Consider the following 23,068-nt stretch of genomic DNA (forward strand, 5'->3'; position numbering starts at 1 on the left):
GGGGCGGGGAGGCAGGCAGGCAGTGATCAGAAGAGGCCCGACCCCTCAGTGGTCTCTGCGGGGCGCTGCGGGGGAAGGTACTGCCCCTCCCCAGCTCAGTGCTCCCCCTGCTCAGGGGGAGCGCAGGGGCTCTGCTCTGCAGCGTCCACATGGGCAGGTCTCCTGGTGGTGTGCCCCTCTGCACCCTCTAAATGGGGGGTGGTAGTCATGTCTGCATCCTTGGGCTATGACGGTGACGAAGTGAGCCAAGGGTCATGAAGGACAGCCCAGCAGGTGGGGCTGACGTGGGTCCAGGGGCTGGGAGGCTCAGGGCCTTACAGGTGCTGGCTGGGCTGCGGGAGGAGGCGCTCCCCTGCAGTCAGCAGGCCGAGGCACAGAACAGAGCCGAAGTTCTGACACTCCTCTAAGTGAGAAGCAGTGGAGGGGCTCAGGGGACCTCACTCTACAGCCACCCCCTGAGCCCCGGAATGCTCAGTGCTGACCTCAGGCTGCCCCCACCTCTGCCCAGACACTCCCTGGAGACCCCAGCAGGGGCAGGGGTGCTCAGACAGTTGCTGTAGGTGAGAGCTCAGGAAACAGCTGTCTCCTGAGGGGCCCCTCAAATCCCTGCAGGCTCACCCTGACACGAGTTTGTCCCGGGCATGAGTTTGAACTTGAGTAATGAGTTACAGAGGACCTACTACGTGCCAGGCATGTGCTAAAGGCTTTAATACAGATCTTCACATTTAATCCCTATGACAGCCCTATGATATGGGTGGGCACTCTTATTAACCCATTTTATGGACAAGGACATTGAGGACCAGAGAGGTTAAACAACTTGCTCAAGTTTACGCAGTAGGGAAGAGGCAGATGTAAGATTTGAACTAAAATCTGTCTGGCTCCTTCTGCTAAAACATGGCAAAGACTGCTTCCATCACCTCAATTCTGTGAGAGGAGAAAATGCCTCTTAAGACAGTGTACAGTCACTGGGTAGATAAGATTCCCCAAGGATAGGCCTTCTTTCACTGTTCTCACAGCAGTTCCATAAGAAGGAATGTGCGTGCCCACTGATGGACAGGGAAACTGAGGCCGACCGGTCCCAGCCCTCAAGCAGTTTTCATCCCTGTAGGGGGCAGGAGAGGAGCACGTGACGCGGACAGCTGTGTCCTGCCTGGTGCACAGACGAGGGTCTCAGGCTGGCAGCCCTGTGCCCATCATGATGCTCATGAAACGACTGATGAACTGAATAAACGAGCATCCACATTGACAGTCAGCTTCCTGGTGGCCGAGACCAGACAGTGGAGGATCTGGCAGGATTTCACTGCCAGGTGTGTGTGGTGGGGGGACAGCATCTATAGCCCCCTGAAAAGTCTGCCCCACTCTCTACTCCCCTCTCATTTTCCTTTGGGTGGAAACACCTATTTTTGAAAAGAGCTCATGAGCAAACACGGTGGGGAATCCCACTGAATAAACCGTCTCTTTTTCCGGATCCCAGCCTTGCTCTTCAAACAAAGCTGGGGTGGGGGCGGAGGGGTGGTGGGACTTCCCACGCCCCTGCTAGTCTGGGAAGGGCTCGCGGGGGGAGGGTCGTCTAAGGAATGCCGGGCAGCTGCAGCACCCCTGCTGACAGCTGGGAGGACAGGGGGCCCCTCAAGGGAAAGCCACCCGCCCACCCCCGACCAGAGGAACCCTAACGCAGAAACAGGAAGCGCAGAAGCAACCCACCGACTGCGCCCGCGAGGCTCATCTGCTCATAGGCGAAATGGGATAAACACTTCCTGCTCTATTTACCTCCCAGGTTGCCATGAGCACTGGAGCAGAGGCGTGGGAAGACCCCCGGGGGAAGGCGGGCTCGCGGGATCCAGGCCCACCCCGCCACCCACCAGCTGGGGGCTTTGGAACCAGCCCCGGGTCCACAGTCTCGTCTCTCCGTTCTAGAAACACGTTGCACTAAACTTCCCTCCCCGCCCGCACAACTCTGGAGGAGCAAGTTCTCTACAAATTGTTAAGTGCCGTGCTGCCCCGGCACAGTTCCTCGCTGGGGGCCCGCCTTCGCCCGCGGACCGGCTAGAAGGCTCCCCCTCCCCCGGCTCCGGGACCAGGGGCCCGCGGGCCGACCAGGAGGGCGCGGCCTTACCTGTTCCAGGTGGCGTTGGCGCAGGCCCGGCGCTGCTGCGTGCCCCGCTCGTCTGCGGCGGCGGCGGCCGGCTCTCTCTTGCCCAGATCACTGAGGCTGGGCGAACTCATGAACTTCAACCTGCGGAGAGTCCTCATGGTGACCCCGGCAGCCGACTCGGCGCCCACGCGCGCCCGGCGCCGCGCCCTGCGCCACGCCGCGCCGCGGGCCCCTGCGGGCGCTGCGCCCTCTACGAGGAAACTTCGGCGAAAGCAGGAAGCCGAGCGGTCCTCCGGGGTCCCGCCCCAGCCCGCCGCCTCCGCCCCGGGCCCCGCGCCGGCCGCCCCGAGGGGTTAATCATTGCTTGGAGCGGCCGCAGCCTGGAGCGCCAGTATCGCGGCGGGTAGCGCGGACCCGGCGCAAACGGAGCCTGGGCAGGAGGGGGCGGGGCCCAGGGCCGAGGGCGGAGCAGGGGCGGCCCCGGGGGCGGAGCTTAGGGGCCGAGGCGGGGCCTCAGGGTAGGGGGCGTGCGCAGAGGCGGGACCAACCTGGGCGGGGCAGTGAGTGGGGGCGCGGCCGGCGCCTCCGCGGCCGTAGCCACCGCCCGCTCAGCGCCCCTTGAGCTGGTCCTCCTGGGGTCGCGCTCTGGCTCTTCTGAGGGCCACACGTGCCCACAGGAAACGACTACGCACCAATGCACAATCCAACCCCAAGAACAGGCCCCGCTCCGTCCCCTGCGGCCACACCCACACGATGCTCAGCTTCCTGCCCCCTCCCAGATCCCTGGTGCAAAGGCTTACGGAGTCGCCCCCACCTCTCCATCCCTCCCCACAAAGACTGTGCCAACACAGATTTCTCAAGACCCCGGCGTCACATGGACACACACTCCTCCGCAGTTCTCATTTTCCAGCTGAGGAAACTGAGGCAGAATGGGTGAAACAACTTGTTCAACCTCAGTCGACAAACGACAAAGCTGGGCCTAACCCAGCCTCCTGAGCGCACGGTAGGACCCTCCAGCTTCTGGGATTCCCACGGGGCTCACCTGCACCTGCCCCCTCCCTCAGACAGGGCAAGGCACCCTTGCTGTCCTCCTCTAGGCCTTTCCTGAAGCAACTGAGCAAGTTCTGGCGTCACCAGAACCCCAGCCCTGGTCTCCCTATAAATGCTTCTGGAATGAATCAGTCAGGGAGAGGAGGGGCTGATCCTAGAACCTCAGAGCAGGAAGGGTGCCCAGTGGCGCCCCCTTCATATCATACAGAAGAGCCGACTGAGGCCCAGAGGTCACTGGGTCCCCTACCTACACCAGGGTGTGTGCATGAGACGCTTCCCGCCTCAAGCGCACAACCAAAGGGACTGCCCGCTGGGAGAGTGGGGCTTGCTGGTCTGGCGGCATCGGTCAACAGTACGAGACAGGAATCTGGGCCTCAGAGTCAAGGAGGCGGTGGAGGGGGCCTGGCTCAGCCTCCAGGCAGGGTTGTTTCTGCCAAGTGACCCAGGCAGAAAGGGTTGCTAAGGCCAGGCCGAGCAGCTAATGAGCTTCTGTGAGCCAGGAGAGCCTCACAATCAGGTGTATGAGAGCCTGGGGAGGAGATGTTGCCCAGAGAAATTCAGCCAGCACTTCCTGAGCACCTGCCACGTGCCAGGTGCTACCCTCATCCTAAGGAGGCAGAGTCGTGCCTGGCAAACTCCCTGACCCTGGGCTCAAAATCCAGGGAGCAGAGATCTTTGAATCCCCCAGAGCCCATCTTCCCCAAGGCTGAGACTTACATTAGCTCTTAGTCAAGCCCCCAGTGGTTTCTATGTCCTTTAGAAACATCTGTGGACCCTACCTGCACTCTCCACCTCCACCATCACCTCCCCAGGCCAGGATAACAGACACTCCCTGCCCCCTCTCCCTGGGCCACACAGGTCACCCGCAAGCCCCTCCTCTACGCGGTGGCCAGAGTGATCCTTGGCACACACGTGCACAGCTGTGCATGAAGGTCCTGCGGGTTCCACTGTTCCGAGCCCAGAAGCATTCCCTGTCTCTTCCTGCTCCCTCTTCTGACTGCTTCGCCCTGAGTTAGGCTCACTGCTTGTCCTCTGGTCATTTGGTGACTTTTCTATCCAATGGCATAAGTCAGGGGGGCCAGGACTGTACTTAGCTCACCAGTATGTTCCCGAGCCCAGCACACAGTAGGCAAGCAGTAAATATTTGGTTAAATGGATGGATAAACATGTCTCACAGGAGTGAAGAAATTAAATGCTCTGTAAAAGGTGCCCCACTAGACAGAGACAGAATCCCTGAAACTGCCCCTTGTGGGGAATGCAGCAGAGAACCCCCGGATCGTGTCAGACCCTGGGTGGGTGGGGTGAAGGAGGGTTTCCCAAGCTGGAGGCTTTGTTTGCTGCGCAGACTCCATTGGGCAGACCTCAGCCACCAGCAAGGCCTGGCTGGTAGGAGGGTCGGTGCAGAGGGAGGCTGGATTGCTTTGGATAAGAAATTCAAGCGAAAATGGGAGGAGAGTGGTAAGGGCAGCGCCCCCGTGGGAGGCTGGGGGAGGCAAGAAGAGGAGGAGTTGCGAGGGGGTCCTGGTGGAGAGGGGGCTGGGAGAAGTGGCCAGCAAGAAATGCCGGAGGTGGGGGTGGCTGAGGGATTCCAAAGCCATCTATAGTCAGTGCTAAGGAATTAGCTGTAACCGCCCCCTGGCCCCAGCTGCCGACCTCTGTTACATGGTCCACACCCAACAGCCCGTGTGGGGGTATACTGGAGACTCAGCTGAAGTTGCTGTGCCCCGTGTTTGGGCTGGTGACAGGCGAGAGGGATGCGGGGTGGGGAGGATGCTTGACAGCCAGGGGAGTGGCCAGCCCCCAGGGCCGGAATCGGAAGCAGAGGCCAGCAGGAAACAAACCATTATGCCCCCCAGAGCAGGGGCAACTGGGTGGCCGATGGCCAAGTCCAGCCTCTAAATGTGTTCAGCACAACCCGCAGTGTGGGGGAAGAAACAAAAAACCCAAACTGCGTGCAGCCAAGGTTTGACAATGGAGAGACTGACACAGAAACCCTGATTTCTGGCTTCCTGGGAAGCATCAGATGACCAGGCCTCCGGGGCCCGGGCCTCACGTGACAGCTCTGGCTGAGTGGCTGCCCCCGCAGGCAGGCACGGGGCTGCAGGTGCCCTCCCGGTCCTCCACTCACTGATGGGGTCTTCCAGGCCAGATAAGGGGTTGGTATTGGGGGAGAGGGGTCCTGGTCGGGGCTCATCTGTGCGGGGGACTCAGGGAAGGAAAACACCCGCTCAAGGGAACAGGAGGCAGAGGTACACGCTCACACACCCTACAAGCTGCTGGAGTGACCTTGCTCCAAGATCCACGCCAGCCCGGATGGCATCACCCGTGTCCTCTCCTCCTTCAGGATCCAAACTTCATTCCAACCCCTGCCCCCACCACCAGCGGCATGTCAGGAGCTGGTGTGAGACCCTGGTCACTATGGAGGACCCCCAGGGTTTTTCCTCATTTTGGGAGAGGGAGCCCTCAGTTGGGTGGCCAGAACCGGGGTCCACTGGCCCTGCTATCAAGTCAGGTGACTTCTGGGGCCTCGGTTTGCCCATCTGTAAGACGGATGGACGGGGAAATGGGAACCCATAAAGCCCTTTAGACGCCACATGCTCCCTGTAGATGTGACAGGGGAGGCAGTGACCTAGGCGTCTTTGATCCCTGAGGCATGATGGTGCTGAGGGGCTGGGCTGGAGGTTTTGTCCTCATGGGCGCAGCGCTAGGACTGGCAATGACCTTCAGGATGGGCCCAGCACCTGTGGATGGGCTCAAGGCACTGGGACTTTGCATTGAAAACACCTTGGGGCTGGTTCAAAATGCTGCTTCCCAGTCCCTGCTGGGAACCCCATCAGGATCTTTGGGGGTGGGGCCTGGGGAGGGTCGCTAAATCTCAGGGGACTCTCGTGACTTCCAGGGGTCTGCAAAACCCTGAGCCTGGCTCGGCCCCTTACTTAACAATTGACAGCCTGACGCCCGGAGACTGGACTGCAGTAAGTCTGTGCAGCTCTGGAACCCAGGCCTCCAGACTCCCGTCCACCGGGGTGCGTACAGGAGCTCGGCAACAGCGGAGCGTCCCCGTATGCCCCCCAAATCGGGGAGTCAGCCCACCCCAATGGGGCTGGGTGGGAAGGGGGCCCAGGGCACGGCAGGGGCAGGGCTGCGTCAGTCACACTGCCTCATCCAGTCCTTGCAGGTTGCCAGATGGGGGTTATAGACAGAGAAACTGAGGCCTGGGGAGGCCAAACACAGGCTCAAAGTCAGAGTCAGCAAAGGGCGGAGCGGAAGCTGGAGCCAGGCCAGCCAAGCAGGAAGAGGCAGCCGCCAGCACCATCACTCTGGCTGGCGCTGACCTCAGCTGGCTGCACCCTGCCCACCCTGGGCACTGCCCGCTCTGAGGGGCACTTCTGCCCCCTGGTGGCGAAGGCTGGTGCTCCCCAAAGCTGACTGGGAAAGTTCCCCCTGCATGCTGGGGAACCCCTGGGGCAGTGGCTCTGCACCCTGGGGGCCTGGACATTCAGGGGCACTCCCCCCATGGCTCCCTGTGCCCAGCTCATCCTTCCCTTCTCTGGGATGGACAGGGATGTGGACACACCTGCCCCACGATGGGGAGTCATGGGGTGCACGCCAGGGCTTGGTCGCCGCTAGCCGTTACAGTCACAGTGCAGAGAGATTCCCGAGTCACAGCTGCGACGCTGGGTGAGCCCGCGTTACCCACGGTGACTCCAGCACCAGCTGTGATTAGGCTGGTCGTCTCCGAAGGCTTTGCAATGTGCTGGATCTCAGTGACTGTCCCGAGGCTGGACAACCTGTCATCATGCCAGGCTGGATGGGCGTCGGGCCCATCAGAAGCCACGTGTGTTGTATTTCATGAACAGGCGCACTTTACAGAGGCTCCCCCGTGCCGGTCTGGGGTCGGGGCAACAACCTCAAAGGTGGGTGGGTCCTGCCCTCAGAGTGCTCCAGAGGAAATGTCCCTTCCAGTGGCTTCAGAGCCAGGACCGACTATGATTGCCCTTCTTTCACAGACGGAGGAAGTGAAGCTGAGGGGGTGCAGCGGCTGGCTCAAGCTGTCAGCTAGAAAGTGCAGGCTCAGGGATGCTGCACCTGCTGGTGGGGGGCAGTCCGCCTCCCTGGTGTTTTAATAAACCCCGGAGACATATTCACTGAGCACCTACTGTATGCCTGGCACTGTTCTGGGTGTTGGGAATACAGCAGGGCAAGAAAGACAGGGTCTCTGCTGTCATGGGGTGAGCCCTCTGTTCCACCCCAGCTCTGCCAGCCAGCATGTCCTAACATCTTCATGTTCCCCCCACGTCTCTTTGCCAGCTGAACCCCCGCTCTGCCCGCTGCCACCAGGGCCCTTCCCCTGGTGGTCCCTGCCCTCTGCTCTCAAAACATTCCCCCTCCGTTGCTCTGGGTCCCAGTTCTAGAGGTGGGTCAGGGGTTCTGATCAGCAGAGGCCCCTTTTCTGAGATCCCACAAATGCATCCAAGAGAGCTTCTTCCCCAGCCTCAGTTTCCCATCTGAAAACAAGGTCGTGAACAGCCAGTTCTCGAGGCCCTTCCCGGGCGGCCGTTGTATAACGCTGACTGGTTTATAAATAGTTGCTGGGTGGCGCAATGAGGGGTGCAGAGCAGGAGCGTGGCCCAGCTGGGATTCCAGGCTCCAGACTAAAGCTGCTCCCTGCTCGGCCGCCTCCCCTGCCAGCCCCTCAGCCCCCGAGCCCCAGTCTCCTCTGTACAATGTGCCTCCCAGCATGAGTGTGAGGATGAAATGTGGGTAGAGGTCACAGCTGATGCTCGTGGAGTCCCGACTATGATCTGGCCACGTCACCGCATCCACCCCTCAACTTCCAAGCTTCCACAAGGAGCTTGCGGGGGCCCCGGGAAAAGTGACTGGTCCAAGGTCACACAGCCTGGCCGGGATTCAAACCAACCAGCTTCAGTGTCTGTGTGTGCCCTCAGCAACCTCCTACATGAATGAGGACGCGTGTGCCAGCCCGGGACCCAGCGCAGAGCAGGCCCTTGAGTAAACAGGAGCCACTGCTTCCTTCATTTAATCAAAGTCACGAGTAGAGGCAACATTGGCACAGTGGGGCCACCGCCACCAAGGTGTCTGTCCCTCCCAGTCTCCTGTCCGGAGAACAACCCCACCTGCCCTGTCCAGCCCCACATGCTCAAGTTGGAGACAGAAAAAGCAATCTGCCTGCTGGGCTGAGTCCTGGGGTATCCAGACCGCTCACCTGTTGGGGGTAGGGCTGACCCCCAAAAGACCTGCCGGAGCCCTAACCCCCAGTGCCTGTGAATGTGGCCTTATTTGGTGTAGGTCTTTGCAGACATGATTGAGTCAAGATAAGGTCACCCTGGAGTGGGGTGGGCCCTGCATCCAGGGATGGAGGTCTTTATGAGAAGACACAGATACAGAGACACAGAGGAAGACAGCAACGTGGAAGCGGGGGAATAAACAGGAGAGATGCAGCTGTGAGCCCAGGGACTCAGGATGGCCAGCAGAAGCTGGAAGAGATGAGGAAGGACTCAGGACCTGCTGAGACCCTGATTTCAGACTTCTAGCCTCCACAGTTTCTGTTTTAAGCCACCCCAGTTTGTGGTCATTGGTTAGGGCAGCCCTAAGACAGCAGTGCATCACCTTTGCCCAAGCAGGGCTGCACTCCCCCAGACCCTGGCTTTGACCTCCAGGTCCATGAAATCCCATGTCCCAATGGGGAAAGGTCAGGCCCCAACGCTCAGTAAGCTGGAGACACGTTCACCCCCCCTCCTCCACTCCCAATTACTTTAACAGGAAGACGAACTCCAGGCGGCGGAGAGGTGAGCAGTAATGTCGGCCAAAGGCATCACGGGTGTGGCCCCTGAACATGGACAGTGCCGGTGCCCCCGCTGCATTTCCTGACCTGCATCTCTGCAGCGGCCCTGGGAGGCGGCCCCACGACCATCCCCGCTGCGCAGACAGGCAGGCTGCGGCCACACAGGGCAGAGCTGGACGGACTGGGCTTGACACCCGGCTCGACTCCTCCCCAGGCACTTTCTTGGCCAGCAGCCTTTTCTTGGAAGAATCCTTGGAAAGAACAAGTACCACTCGGGACATGAGACCTCACACTGATAATGAAAAGCCCCGGGACGGGGAGCCTGGGGTAATGGGCCAGGCTGGTGGACGTGGGGGCTTTGGCAGTGCCTTGCTTTCTGAACAGCCCCCTGAGGCACGAATGGCTAGTTCCAGTCGGGAACCTGTGTTCTTGACTTTGTAAATAAAACCCAAAGAGCCCAGTGAGGAGGTGATGCTGGGTTTCTGCCAAGTCTAAGGCTTCGCTCCCGGAGGAGGGGCGTCCACCCAGGACAGAGCTCCACCCACCACCCTCCCGCTTCTGCAAGGACGCAGTTCACAGACCATGAAGTGGTGGATTTAATGCAGGAGAAACTGCTGCTGGGAGTCGCTGGAAGGGTTGGGGGGGTTCCCATCTCCTGGGGGCGAGAGGTACCCCTTACTGAGGGCTTGCCCCGGCCAGCCTGGCCCACAGCCGGGCAGACCTGTCCCCCATCGCAGGTGGACACTGAGGCCCCAGATGCTGATGGCACCTGCCAGGTCACAGGCTGATGAGGGGCAGGGCCAGGATGGATGCTGGGTTCCCATTCCAGTTCCTGCCTTCCTCCGTGGTGGGCTGTGGACTGAATCCAGGCAGGCTCCTGGAGGAGGCTGGGACCACCCCCCGACCTCAATCTGAAGCCTGGGCAGATAGCGCTCCCGAGATGTCCCCTAGCTCCTGCTGAGCCAGCCAGCGCAGGCTCTGCCCTGCTCCCAAGCCTGCCCACCTCTGCACCCCAGGGTCCCTGCAGGCTCCAGACTTCTCCACCACCTCCCCTTCCCCAGAGCCGGCCTCCTAGCCTGCCAGCCTACCTGTGGCCAACACACTCACTCTGCCACCCAGCTGTGACCTGCTCCAGCCGAGGCCCTTGCCCTGCAGGATGAGCTCCAAATTTCCAGCGTGGTGTCCAAGACCTCTGCAGTCTGCGCACGGCCTCTGTTCCTCCCGTCTCCCCTGCATCTCCCACTAAGCCCCTCCAGGCCTCGTCCTGCCCACCCCCCACCCCGGCCCCGCCCCACCCAGGAGACAAAGCGACCACTGTTCTCCAGCCTTTCCACCGGATTCCCACCTCCAGGCCTGCAGCCGGCCTCTGCCCGGGACGCCCTTCCTCCCTCCCCTCCAGCGAGTCTCTCTCAGCGATGGTAATGACAGTAAAAGGCAGCAGACAGTCGTGACTCAGCGTGTGGGCTGGTTTGGGGGGTGGCTTCACCGGGTAATAGCTGACCACTTTGGGCTGATGACTTCTGTTTAACTGCGCCTCAGTTTCCTCATCTGTAAAATGAGAATCAGAACAACGCCTTCCCCCGGGCGACCCCAAGGCTGTATTCAGAGACGCCAACTGCTTCAGGGGGGCTTGGCACACAGTGGGTGCTCATCGGCCTCAGCCATTTTTACCAGCTGGCCTCCCGCTCTACATGCTTTGTCCTCCAGCTTCCCCTGGGCCCTGGGTCCCCACCTCGGCGATGTGGTCCCTTCTCCCCTCGACCCAGCTCAGCCAGCAACCCCCAGGCTGCCCTCCCTCTGCCCAGTGTTGGGGTCTCAGGACTGGGCCTGCCTCCTCCATCAGGTGTTCCCCGAGGACCATGCCCAGTGGACACTGACAACGACTTTCTTCTTGACCTAACTTGAATCAGCCTCCTTGGAGCTCTCGGCTGGTTGAGGCCTGAGCGTGAGCTTCCCTCTCTGTCCTTATAGAATCCACTTTGAGCAAGAATCCTGCTAAGTTGGTTTAGGAAAGTCCCCTACCCCTGGCATCTGACCACCCTGATACCTTATCGCCCAGCCAGCCTTCAGTAAGAGTTCGGTTGAGTAGACTAAGTCAGCAAGAATCCCCGTTCCCCAGATGGCTCCTCTTCCTGCTTTCCCATCCACTGACCCCCGCCCTGCTCCTTGGCTGTAAATCCCCACTTGTTCTTGTTGGAGCGGGAGTCACATCCAATCTCCCGCCCCCACTGGGAGACCCCGTGTGCAATCTGGAAATGCAAAGAGCTCTGAAAATGCAGAATTTACAGGGCTCATTTGGCTACAAAATCTGATGTGACCAGAAAAAGCGAGGCTATTCAGAGTCTCTGTCCACCCCACTTAGTGGCGATCTTGTGTAGAAACTGTCCCCAGGATGCCACCCTGATCCCTCCCCCAGAGTTGCCACAGATTGCCTTATCATTGAAAAATAATAGGAATTCCAAAGTCACATCTGGCCCTGAGGGTGTCAGCCAGATAAGGGATGGAGCATGTGCACAGATGGCAAGATGTGTCACGGAGCCGGTAGGTATGTGGCTGAGCTGGATTCCACCAGGCTCCAAAGATGGCCTGCAATTTAGTGGGAGAGTTAGAGATGAGCTACATACAGGCTCTGAATGTGCTTGTGAGAAGCACTAATACACAGGGAGCATTATTATTATTCTGCTTTAACCACTTACAGGTCAAGAGGTTGGACAATTTAGATCACTACACAACCTGAAAGCTTTTTCTTACGTATCTCCTAGAAATGTAAGATGAAAAAATTACAAACATAGAGGGGAGGTTATAGCTCAGGGGTTGAGTGCCTGCTTAGCATACACAAGGTCCTGGGTTCAATCCCCAGTGCCTCCATAAATAAATAAGTAAATAAATAAAAATAATAAACCTAATTATCTTCCCCCTAAAAAGAAAAAAAAATTACAAGCATCTTCTAAATACATCACTGAGCTTGTAAGAAAGAGGAAAATCACCAGGGACCAGAATGACAATATTAATATCATCATTAAGATAATCTTATTACTATGTCTATATGATATTTAATACTAACTTCTATAATGCTTGCAATAGGCAATAGTTCAATATGGAGCGATGTTCACGCATCAAGCCCTTGAGAAAATGAATAAACAGAAACCTCATTTAAAATGGAGTCAGGAGACCAGAAGAGGGAGCTCTCACGCCCGACCACTCCCCCATCAACTGCAGACCCGGCAGGAAGAGATGAACCTTTGGGACTCCAACAGGAAGAAGGTGACTACTTTACTATCCAGCAGGAGGGAAGAAGAACTTCCCCTTGCCTGGCAACAGCCCAGCCAATGAGAAACTGTTACAACTCAGCCAATGAAAAGCTACTACACTTTGAACTCCCAGTTTTCTCTAGTGGACACTTTGTTTATAACAGCCCCTCCCAACTCCCCTTCTCCCTTATAAAAGAATGGTACCCAGGACGTGCCTGTGGTGCCGCATGCACTGCGTGTCCTGAATTGTAATTCTTTGCTGTTCCTGAATAAACCCATTTTTGCTGGTAAAATAGCAGGTGTTTTGTCGTTTTCCATCAACACCCTCTAGCACTTGCAGCAACCCCACCTCCCCATTTCACAGATGAGGAGACTGAGTGCAGCCCATGTTGGTGGAGCTGGGATTCAAGCCCAGGCAGTCTGGCTTCAGAGTCTGTATTCTTAACAGTTACACTCTACTAAGTTGTATGCTGATCAGTATTAACAGTTAAGTCACAGGAACATGGTGAACTGAGAACCTAGATGTTAAATGAGTGTAGGGCAGGCTTGTGGGGTCGGGGGAGGGGTGTTGAGGCAGAGGGAGGTTAAAACCAGCAGTCGGGAGATGAGGCACTGAGCAAGCAGGACGATGGGAGATGCAACTGAGCTCTGCACAGAAAGCCGGGGGCTGGAGGGGCTGCACCCCTAATGAATGGGTAGCCGAGATATGCCCACTGACAAAGAGAGACGACAAAAAAAAACTTGTCTCTGCCCACCAGAACTCGAGGTAGGAAAAAGCTTGCATGTCTCCTGAGAATCTGTAGCCATGCATCTGCCCTGGGGGATGGGGAGTTAAGTTAGGTAAGTGGAGAGAGACTAAAGCAATTAACATAAAAGTGGCCCTATGCTGTGACAACCCTAGGCTGCCAGGCAGAGCAATTCTGAAGATGCTCTGGAGAAGCAGGTGCACAAGCCAGGCCTCCTGGGGTTCCCACAGATAAAAGCCTGGCTGGAAATAAACTCATGATCTCAAATTATACAATACGCAAGGAAACAGGCCACCATGAGGGAAGGAGAGCAAACATTTCAAATGTCAGGATGAAAATCCTAGAACTTCAGGCAAGAAACTTTTGGAAAGAGACTGTAAAATGAATTTGCTTAACATAATCAAAGACAAAAGAAAACATGACTAGAACAAGATGGTATAAAAACCAGGTACCAGCCTCCTGGGCACCTACCCAGGTGTAAAAGGGGACAGGACCCGGGAGAAGGGAGCATCATATGCAGTCTCAGCAGTCGCCAGTCCCACATCCTTGCTGTTCCGTAATCAGTGTAAAAGTCCCCACCAACTCAAGTGCCTGGTGTAGGAGAGTGTTAGGTACTCAGCCCGCTCCTGTCTGGGTCACAAGGAAGACATCTGGCTCTGTGCAGAATAAACAACTTCAAGATAAATTTGAGCTTTCTACTGCTTCACGTCTAACAAAAGCCCAGCTGGGAGAAATAATAATCATGAGCTTGGTCCAGAAGATGTGCAGTTCCCCCATCATCCAGGTTGGAGCCTGTCCAGCCAGGGTCCTGGAGTCCCTGGAGTTTTTCAGGATCTGTGAAACCCTGAAATCATCTGCGTAATTGCTTTAGGCTCTCTCCACTTACCTAACCATGAGTGTGTCTTTTGTTGGGGCGAGGGATGTGGCTGCCATGAGCTTCTCTAAAAGGGCTGGGACCCCATGTTAAGGCAAAGCTGAGGAATGACCGTGGCCCATCTGTATGGAGCATCTGTGGTACCCAAACGTATGGAGTGGAGGAGGGAAAACGTGATTTTTGTAGTTAAATACACACGGTTCAACTATAGACTGAGGGGAAATCCTCGTGGATTTTGAAGATAACACATGAAACTTCAGACATCTCAAGGTTATGGGCCTCACTGGGTTCCCCTTGCAGAAAACCTGAGGACACCCCCTCCCTCTCCCCTGCGGTTAGGAGAGCCTGAAGGTCCTGCTCCAGACACAGGTCCATGGATCAAGCCAGACCCCAGGAGCACTGAGGAGGCTGCTCACACATCACACGGGGAATCCTTTATGGGGGCTCCCAAAAGGCTCGTCCCTTGGTTTCATTACCAGCAAAAGCTGTGTTTTCATCTTTGAATCTAGTGAGTGATCTTTCCCTCTTCACTTTTGTTGCTAGGAGGCTCAGGATAAAAAAATCAGTCCATATCTTACATGTGTACTAGATCTCCTGGCATTTTTTTTTTAAAGCCAGGAACATCTTGCTAATGATTGTAACAATAACACAACCACAGGTATTACATTATGAGCATTTTCTAAGAGCAAAGCACAGGCGTGAAGGACGCACACACGGTCATGCAGGCCCGATACCCTCTCATGTAGGTGGTGCCCTCCTGCTCTGCAGTCATGGCTGATGGGGCTACAGGAGGTGCAGTGATGCCCCCACGGCATGCAGGTGGCGAGATCAGGGTAGTGGAGCATCAAACAGGGCATTTCCCCCGCGGCCCACATAGCAGGGTAGCAGCAGCGATCAGGCTCAGCTTCCTGGGGGAGGGGGAGGGGGCCAACGGGGGATGGGGGAGCAAGAGACTGAGAGGATTCCACTCCCAGAGGCGTCTGAGGGAAGGGACACTTGTCCTAGGCCCCTGGGGTCCCTGGCCCCTCCAGCTCTCCTTTACTCTCCCCTCCTCACACGTGTCTGGAGTTCCTGTACCTTCCTTCTCCGTGAACTTGGTTTACATTTGGGAACTGACACAAGCAGCTAAGAAAGGGCACTTAGCAAAACCCGCCTGGCCCTCCTCTCCCACAGGAAAGGCTGTTCAATACCAGAACAGCAGGCGGAAGTCAGAGAAGGGGCCTCCCAAGAAAGGACACTGGGTGACCTCGACCCGATGCCTCCCACACCCTCTGCACCCTGTGTCTCCCATGGGATGCCAGGCCCAGAGGCCCTGGGAGCTCAGGTAGCCCAGTATCCACATTGTAGACAGGGAGACTGAGGCCTTGCACGGGGTGGGACATGCAGGGTCGCCCACCCAGACTGTCCTAACGGATGAGGAACAGGAGCAAGTGCTGAGGTCCTACTGGGTGCTGGGTCCCCTAGTTATAAGTTACAAGCCACCTTACAAATCCGGTTCTCTGTGTCCTGCTTGCCCGTGACCTGGGACGGGGACTGCCCTTCCCCAGTCATTATGCTCCCCACTCCCATTTCTGGGATCTGTAAGTGAGGAATCTTGTGACTGTGCCCTCTGTCTGAGTGTACTGGAACTGCAGCTTCAATCACAACGACCCCGGGTTTCACCTCCCCCAGTGGGAGCTCAGATGCGGAGGGGCTCCCTGCTGACTCCGTGTGGATGGCTCGTGCCTCCTCATTCAGCAGGTTTTGATCTGCAAATTCTTAATTGAATACGCCAGCTAAAGCCCCCTCAATACACACCACTGGGAGTCCAGACCTCCTGACTCCGCTGGGGCAACTCTGTTCCCCAACCCCACCCTCCACCCCAGGCCTTGCTGCCCCCAGGCTCTGCCCCGTTTGAGTTTCCCACCTGGTTCCACCGGTGAGAACTTGGGGATGACATGCTTCTCAGGGGTGTGACAAGGGTGGAAAGGACCATGGATTCGAAATGAGAGGTGAGGGCCTTTGGGAACCCCCTCTTCACCAGGATGTTACGGTGAGGCTGGGCCACAGCTCCGGCTCTGTGAGTTCTGGGTGGGGAGGGGATCACATGCAGCTCCTTTAGCTGAAAAGTGCCAGGCCCCGTCCCCAGCTTGTCCCTTTGACCAGGCCCTCTCGGACCTGCATCCATTGGGGAACCCTTTGTCTGGGGGCAGTCAGCCAGGCTGGCCTCAAATCCAGGCCCCCTGGGGCCCCAAGAGCATGGATGCAGTCATGCCTCCGCTTCCCCCCACCTGCTCACTGCCGTGTCCTCCAGAGCCTGTCTCTCCCCCTGTGAGCTGGGGTATCTGCTGCTCACCTGGTGGCCCTGTGGGGCAGCACGGGGTCCAGGGGTGTCCACCCGTGTGTTCTCCTCACTTTTCACAGTGTGCATGAAATTCTGTTTCTGCAGAGGGTCACCCCACTTTACTCAACTCTGACTGCGATGGCCGGTGGGGTGTACCCCCGGGCTGGGCAGGGGTCCTGAGGCACGGCTGGATGACTTGCCAGCCGGATGAGGCTCAGGGAGGGGACTCCCCAAGGGCCACAAGTCACCCACGTGACGGGGCCTGGGCAGATCCACAGCCTGGCAGGGTGGGGACTGGGAGACCCAGCACCTGTTCTCCCCGAAACCCTCCTCTGGGCGCTGGGTGTGGGAGGGCGACCCTGCCCAGCCCCTGCCTGACCCCCAAGGGGCTCCTTATTCAGGTCTTCTTGGCAGTTTCTCTTTCTGAGTCACCGAGGCCTGGGCTCTTTCTCTGTGGTTCCCGGTGTGGGCGGCAGATGGGGTGAGGACAGAGGTGAGAAGTTGGCCTAGGGGCAGAGGCGGTTGCCCTAACTGCAAGCGGCATCGCTCCTCCGGCCCTGGCCTCCTGCGCAGGGTTTCCCCAGGCTCGGGGGGCAAGCGACAGAAGGGGGTTCTCCTGGGCCTCGCTGCACGGATGAGACAAGAGGGCGAGCTGTCAGTCACAAGCTCCTGGCCCCTTACAGGGAGCCCAGGCTGTCAGCCCACAGGCTGTCTGAGGGGAGAGGAAGGGAGAGCCAAGAGCCTCCCTGGAGCACCCTGAGCAAATGAAAGCAAAAGTCAGCTTGCAAGCGGAAGGCTGCTGTCCTGGAAGGCCATGCCCCGCTCGTGACCACATGCTTGTCCTTCACTATCTGGGATAAGCTTTCCCTAAGCCTGGTCTGGTTGGCCAACTCCTATTCATCTTGCAAAACCCCACTCAGGGTGACCTCACCCACCAAAGTCTTCTCCCCGAGCCCCACCCTACCGCCCACGCGCCTGCACTTGGAGGACAGCGCTGCCCAGGCCACCTGCTGCAGTGGCCCACTCCCCGGGAGGCTCAGAGAGAGAGCCCTCACTATGACGGCCATGCTGCTGGCTTTCTCCTTCACTGTCTCCGGCTAGCAGCCACAGGACTCCCCACGCGCCAGGCCTGTCTGCACGACATTGCCAGGTGGGACGGGCCGTTGGCAGCTCCCTCCACGGAGGACACGGGGCCTGTGAGGGCCGCACAACTTGTCAAAGGCCGTTTGTAAAATAAGTATTTCTTGAGAACCTAATATGCGCCAGGCCTTGAGCTGAGCGCTGGCTTTGAATCTGACCTTGGCCAAATCTTTTATCCTGTGGCGCACCAGTGGTTGTTTGGCCTCATAACTGCTCTGATAGAAAGACAGAGTGTGGGACGAGGGGGAGGGGGCATCCTCATTTTCCAATGGTGGACGGAGGCCTATCCTGTGCACCCAGTGGAAGCCGGAGCCCAGCATCCAAGGCTACGTCCGGGCCCCCGGGGGGCCCAGGCCACCTCACCTACTCTGCCCACCCTGCCTGCTCAGCTCAAAACCCACAGGGGGCGGGAAACCTCACCATCTCCTGGTGAAGCAAGGTTAGGAGAATGGAGCGCCCTGACAGGGGCCGGGGCGGGCCTCCCCCTCCTCCCTCCTGCCCTCTCGCCCACCCACCGCCTACAGCAGCCGTCAGAGCCCCTTGCACTGGCAAACATGTGGGAGGAAACACACCTGAGCTCAGTGACATCCCCCCACCCTCACGCGCCCTGCCTGGTACCAAGGGCTGCGGCCTCCTGGCCTTGGAGCGGACAGACCAAGGCGATGGCTGGCGACCTTGACCATCAGCATGGAGGTCTCCCTTTGTTGGCTGGTTCAGGTAAAGCAGAAGACACCTTTGCGGCACTGGCCCCACCTGCTCTGTGACCCCGGGGCAGCTGTGTTCCCCACCTGCCTCTGAGTCCTCAGCTGGCCCGGGGCCCAGAGCACCGAGTCGGCTCCCTCTCAGACCTGCCTGCTTTGTTCCACCACCCTTAGGGGCCCGCCAGCCACACGCCCTCGGGGCCACACCTGGGCGTGTCAGCATTGACCTCCTTTTGGCTGCCTGATGCTCTTTCGGGTTGGTCTTGTGGAATCGAATTCATTTCCCATTTCTGTGGGTTCTCCTTAGAGCCCTGTCCCCATGGTGCCTCTGATGCTTCTATCTGGTTCCCCTAACTTGCCCCCCTGAGCGATGCTCCAACCACAGACAACAGAAATCATGAACTCAGAGAGAACTCAGGGCATGGGCTTGAAAATTAGTCCCATGAATGGCACTCACTTGTCCTATGATGTCACGCTCTAATCCCCTCTCCACAAATGACAGAGCCGAGGCCCCGGGGCTCAGTGAAGGAGCAAGGGCGGCAGGAGAGGCTGGCTGTTATGAGTTGGGCTCTGGGGACAGATTTGAATCTGAAACTCAGCTTGGTCACTCACTGTACTTGGCCTCAATTTTCCCATTCTGTAAAATGGGGACATAGCAGTGCCAGCCCCACAGGATCCCCCAGGGGTAAGGGTCACATGGGCTCCTGAATGCCCCGGTGGCCCCCAGGGGCAGGCTGGTGGGTGGACACCCTCAGGGGATGCAGCTATTGGGATTCTAACAGGAGCACCAACCCCCAACATCACTCAGGATCTGGTCCAGCCCTTCTCTACGCAGGGTCTCCCACCACGCCCACCTCACCCTTCTCTAAGGCTCCAGCCAAACACCTGCCCCAGCTCCAGCACACCTGCCTCCCTAGCAACAGCCCCCTGCCCCCCGGCAAGGTGCCACCTTCACAAGCCTGCAGGCTGGGCCAGGGGCCCCTCTGGGCTTCCCTCCGTGACAGCTCCATCACAGCACGGGCCTAGTCTCGGCAGCCTCCCCCATCAGACCGTGTTGGGACAGCCTGATGGACAAGTGTCCGTCAGACTAAGTGTCCCAGCGGCAGGGGCTCTATTTTCACATCATAAGGCTCTCAACACCCATGCAAAGTCACTGAGTGAACTCAAGAAAACTGGACAAACACAAAAAAGTTGGAAGAGGAAACAAACCACCAGAGAAACTTACTGCTGCCCATCCTGGTCTTTTTTCTGTGCTGGGCTTTGAGTGCTGGTCGCCACCCAGAGCAGCCCCTGAACGCAAGCCTGCCACCCGCCTCCTTCCCTTGCACGGAAAGACGCTGGGTCTGCAGAGCGGTCGTGAGGCCTGACAGAGGGGCTGAGTCACACAGGCTTAGGGTCACACAGCTCCAAGAGGAGGGACCCAGGCTGGGAGGCCAGCCCTCCCAATCCCCCCAGACACTGCACCCCCGTCCCACAACAGTCTCGGCCCCAGAAGTCCTTACTTCCTGTTGTCTGGCTGAGTGTCCATCATCTGGGAAGGTCCTGTCTGCAGACAGTTCACAGAAACACAGGGAGTTCACACATGGAGCAGATCTTACAGGTCCGCTCCTGTCCCTTACCACAGGTTCTTAAAACTCCAACCCAGCCCCTATGTCTGCCACTTGCTCTCTCGTTCATCAGACACTCCCGGGGTCCCACTGTGTGCCAGCTCCGAGCTCAGCCCTGGGACCCAGAGATGAATCGAGCTCTGCGCTTGGACCCCAGGCTGGAGGGAAGGAGACTGGGGAACACATCCAGTGCTGGGTCAAAGATAGGAGCGAAGATTCCAAGGTAAAGGAGCATGGGAGGGGCGTCTACCCACCCTGCTGGGGTGAATGCAGGGCAGCCAGGAGGGCTTCCTGGAGGAGGAAGGCATCTTCCAGCAAGGACTTGAAGAACCAACAAAAGCCACCAGTGAAGAAGGGAGGAAAAGAATTCCAGACAGTGGAAAGGCAGGAGGAGGCCCAGAGGAGGGAAGGGCAGAGAACGAGTAGGAATATGAAGTGACCTTCAAGCAGGGGCAGGCAGTGAAGCGGAGGTGACCCCGGCCACCCACAGGGCTCCCTCTCACAGCTCCTAGCAGTGAGTGTGGTTGCAGGGACCAGTTCCCTTCAGAATCAAGCTTAGAAAAACTCCCACCTTCCATCAGCATATCTGCAAGGCCCCCAGGGCACTGGCTTCAGGTTCTTCCCTGGAAGAGCCAACCACAGGCCTGCCGGGACCTCTCTGGAAACCAGAGCCGTCCAAAGGCCTACTGATGCTCGTCAGGCTGATGTGAAGATGTGATGGAGAACAAGGACACAGGTGTGATCCTCGCTTGATCCTCCGATCCACAAACCGGAGACCAAGGCTCAGAGAGGCAGAGGAACTTGCCAGAGGTCACAGAGCACATAAGTAGGCAGGAAGTGGGCCCCGGGGCAGAACCCGCCCTTTCTGGCTCTGAGGGCTCCCCCAGCCACAGCCAAAGTGTCCCTCACTGGTCCTGGGAGCCTGGGATGCGGGGCTCTGACCAGCGCACCCAGAACGTGCTTTATGAATGAGTGAACAAAAGAATCTGAAAGCCTCGTCCCTCTGCCCACGCTGGTGGCAGCAAGAAGGAGCCATCTGCTACTGTTTTTTGTTGTTGCTGTTCCTCTGAAAATCAAAATCACAAACCCGAAGTCGCAGCTCCTGGTCACACCAGGGCGGGCAGACCCCCCGCCCCCCAGGCCCTGACTCTGGGCTAGGACAGAGTGCAGCCCCTCCATGGCAGAGGTCAGGCAGCCAAGGGCCGAACCTCTGCTCGGCCCGTGACAGCGTGAGACCTGACCCGTCGTGCCCCGACTCTGAGCCTCAGCGTCTCGTTACCAAACAGAGGTGCGAGAAGACCTACCTTGCAGGGTGCTGTGAGGACTAAAGAGGTGGGGCCCTGCAGGGATGGGTCCGGGGGGATCCCAGCCTGCTGGCCTCCTCTGCCAGTGACCTTGGCTGCTGAGTGAGCTCTGAAACCCTCAGCACTAAGCGCACTGGCTGCCCTGGCCCCGTGGGCAGCCGAATAGCTTACATATTACAAGGCATCCACGTGGCCAAAGGGCAGAGGGGCCGAGCAGGGTGCGGGCAGGTGGCTCACCGGGCTCTCCTGTGACTCAGCGGGACTCAGCCAGGCTGCAGGCCCAGGGGTGGGAGCTGCCCCCTTTCCTGTGCAGGGAAGCCCAGCTGCCAGTGCTTCTGATAAATATTTTATCACTGCTCACAGAGCAGGCCCCAGGAAGGTGCCTGCAGCCTCCAGTCCCGCAGAGCACCCCTTCCTGCCCGGACAGAAGGAAGTGGCTGGGTCGGGTGCAGCTGGGGCCAGGAGCCCAGACAGCTAGCTCATTCCTGCCCTGCTGTCACTTCAGGTCAGCTCAGCTCAGCAAATGCCCCCAGGCCTCACTCACACTCTGCCCCACACTTGCTGGGCCCCCCGACAGCTCCCAGGCGCCTCTGCTCCGCCCCCAGAACACCAGCACTCTGTCCCTTGGCCCAGTCAAATGCCCCATCCTGTCAGCCCTGTGCCATGCCACCTCCTCCAGGAAGTATTCCTGGCTGTCTTCTTCCCACTGTGATGGACCTTGGGCAGGCCCATCACACTCTCTGAAACTGTTTCTAAAATGGGGCTGATGATCCCGACTCATGGAGACAAGATGAGACCTTGTCAGTGAAGGGTCTCCCAGGGCCCCGCCCGCACAGAGACTCATTCTATTTGGAGGGACCTGAATGTGAGGAATCCGATAAATATAACGGCGCCTGTGGGACACAGGAATGCACAGAGCCTGGCTCCTGCTTGCAGGCTCCACAATCTAACTGGGGAGATAGGAACCAAATAATAACAATGACAGTAACAGTAATAACTTCCACCTTCCAAGCCCCCGCCACAGCCAGATGACTGACATCACATCTCCTCGTTTACTCCTCCCAGCAGCCCTCTGACGTCAGGCTCTTACCCCCATTTCACAGCAGTGCAGGCGCCTGAGACTCAGAGAGGGGCAGGACCCTGCCCGAGGTCACACAGCTTGTCGGGGCTGACCAGCTGTCCCGTCGGACGTCCGAGGCGTGACCTCGGGGGCAACACCTGCTTTTCACATCATGGTCCATGTGGCGGCTCCACTGAAAGGGGGATGGTCTGGGGCAAATGAAGAACAGCCACAGGATATTGTGCCGCCAGTAAAAAGTCCTCACTGCTCTTCAGGAACAACCGGACCACTGAAAGAACGCGGGAGGTGCTCGTGGTACTCACAGGAAGCGAGAAAGGTCAGGATGCGAAACTACACATGGTGTGATGATACGTAAAAATGGTTCTACATCGGGATGCATTTACTGAAAAAAGTCTGGAAATGATACACAAAATGCTGATGTTCTGGGGGGAGGTTACAGGTAAAACTGGGATTGATTTTCTAGAGTTTATATCGTATGCCTAAGTTGATTTTATAACTTAAAATTTTCCTTAGAAACAGGATTGATCCCCCCCAAGGGTTTATTGGACACCTACTGTCTGCCCTCCTGTGCTGAGTTTTCTCCTCTCTCAGCCTCAGATTTGGTCTGTGGGACAGATGAGATGGACATGACTGGGAGAAACGAAGAACTGGGGACCACCCTCCCCACCTCTCCACGGTTCAGCCTGCCAGCACCTCAAACCCTGCTCAGCCTACACCAAGCTCAGAATCTTCTCCCACACTGAGTCTACTGTCCCAGGGACCATCACTGCCACCTATCTAAGTCCTAGACTAACCATCACAGGAGCTCATGAGGTAGTGAGCTCCCTGTCAGTGGGAATAATCAAGCAAGGGGTGTCATGCCTATCTACCAAGAAGTGGCCTCGATGGACTGGCTTACCAGACTCAGAGTCTTACCAGCTGTGTGACCTTGGATAAGATACTGACCTCTCTGTGCCTTGCCTTCCTCACCTGCACAGTGGGATGATACAATGACCTCATAGGGCCTCAGAGGGTTAAATGAGGGCAAATATGTAAGATGCCTTCCAGGTACCTGTCCAGGGCTATATATGTGTTGACTATTATTACTTCA

At 57.8% G+C, this 23,068-nt stretch overlaps 1 protein-coding gene across 6 annotated transcripts in view; it reads right to left on the bottom strand.

Moving 5' to 3' along the window:
• Positions 1-23,068, bottom strand: part of PRR5 (proline rich 5) — a 50,921-nt gene that overhangs the window by 23,619 nt on the left and 4,234 nt on the right. For 2 of the 6 annotated variants that reach the window (XM_064491378.1, XM_064491379.1), the window contains exon 1: positions 20,165-20,376. Coding sequence is in view for 4 of the 6 variants with exons in the window: in XM_031463417.2 (XP_031319277.1) it covers positions 2,117-2,253 (137 nt within the window). In the remaining 2 variants the exon portion in view is untranslated. Of the gene's footprint in view, positions 1-2,116; positions 2,483-20,164; positions 20,378-20,897; positions 21,024-23,068 lie in introns of those variants that run through there. The other 4 variants (XM_031463418.2, XM_064491377.1, XM_064491376.1 and 1 more) reach the window with 4 other exon arrangements.

The sequence above is a fragment of the Camelus dromedarius genome, chromosome 11 (genome assembly GCF_036321535.1).
Source record: "Camelus dromedarius isolate mCamDro1 chromosome 11, mCamDro1.pat, whole genome shotgun sequence".
Lineage (NCBI taxonomy): Eukaryota > Metazoa > Chordata > Mammalia > Artiodactyla > Camelidae > Camelus > Camelus dromedarius.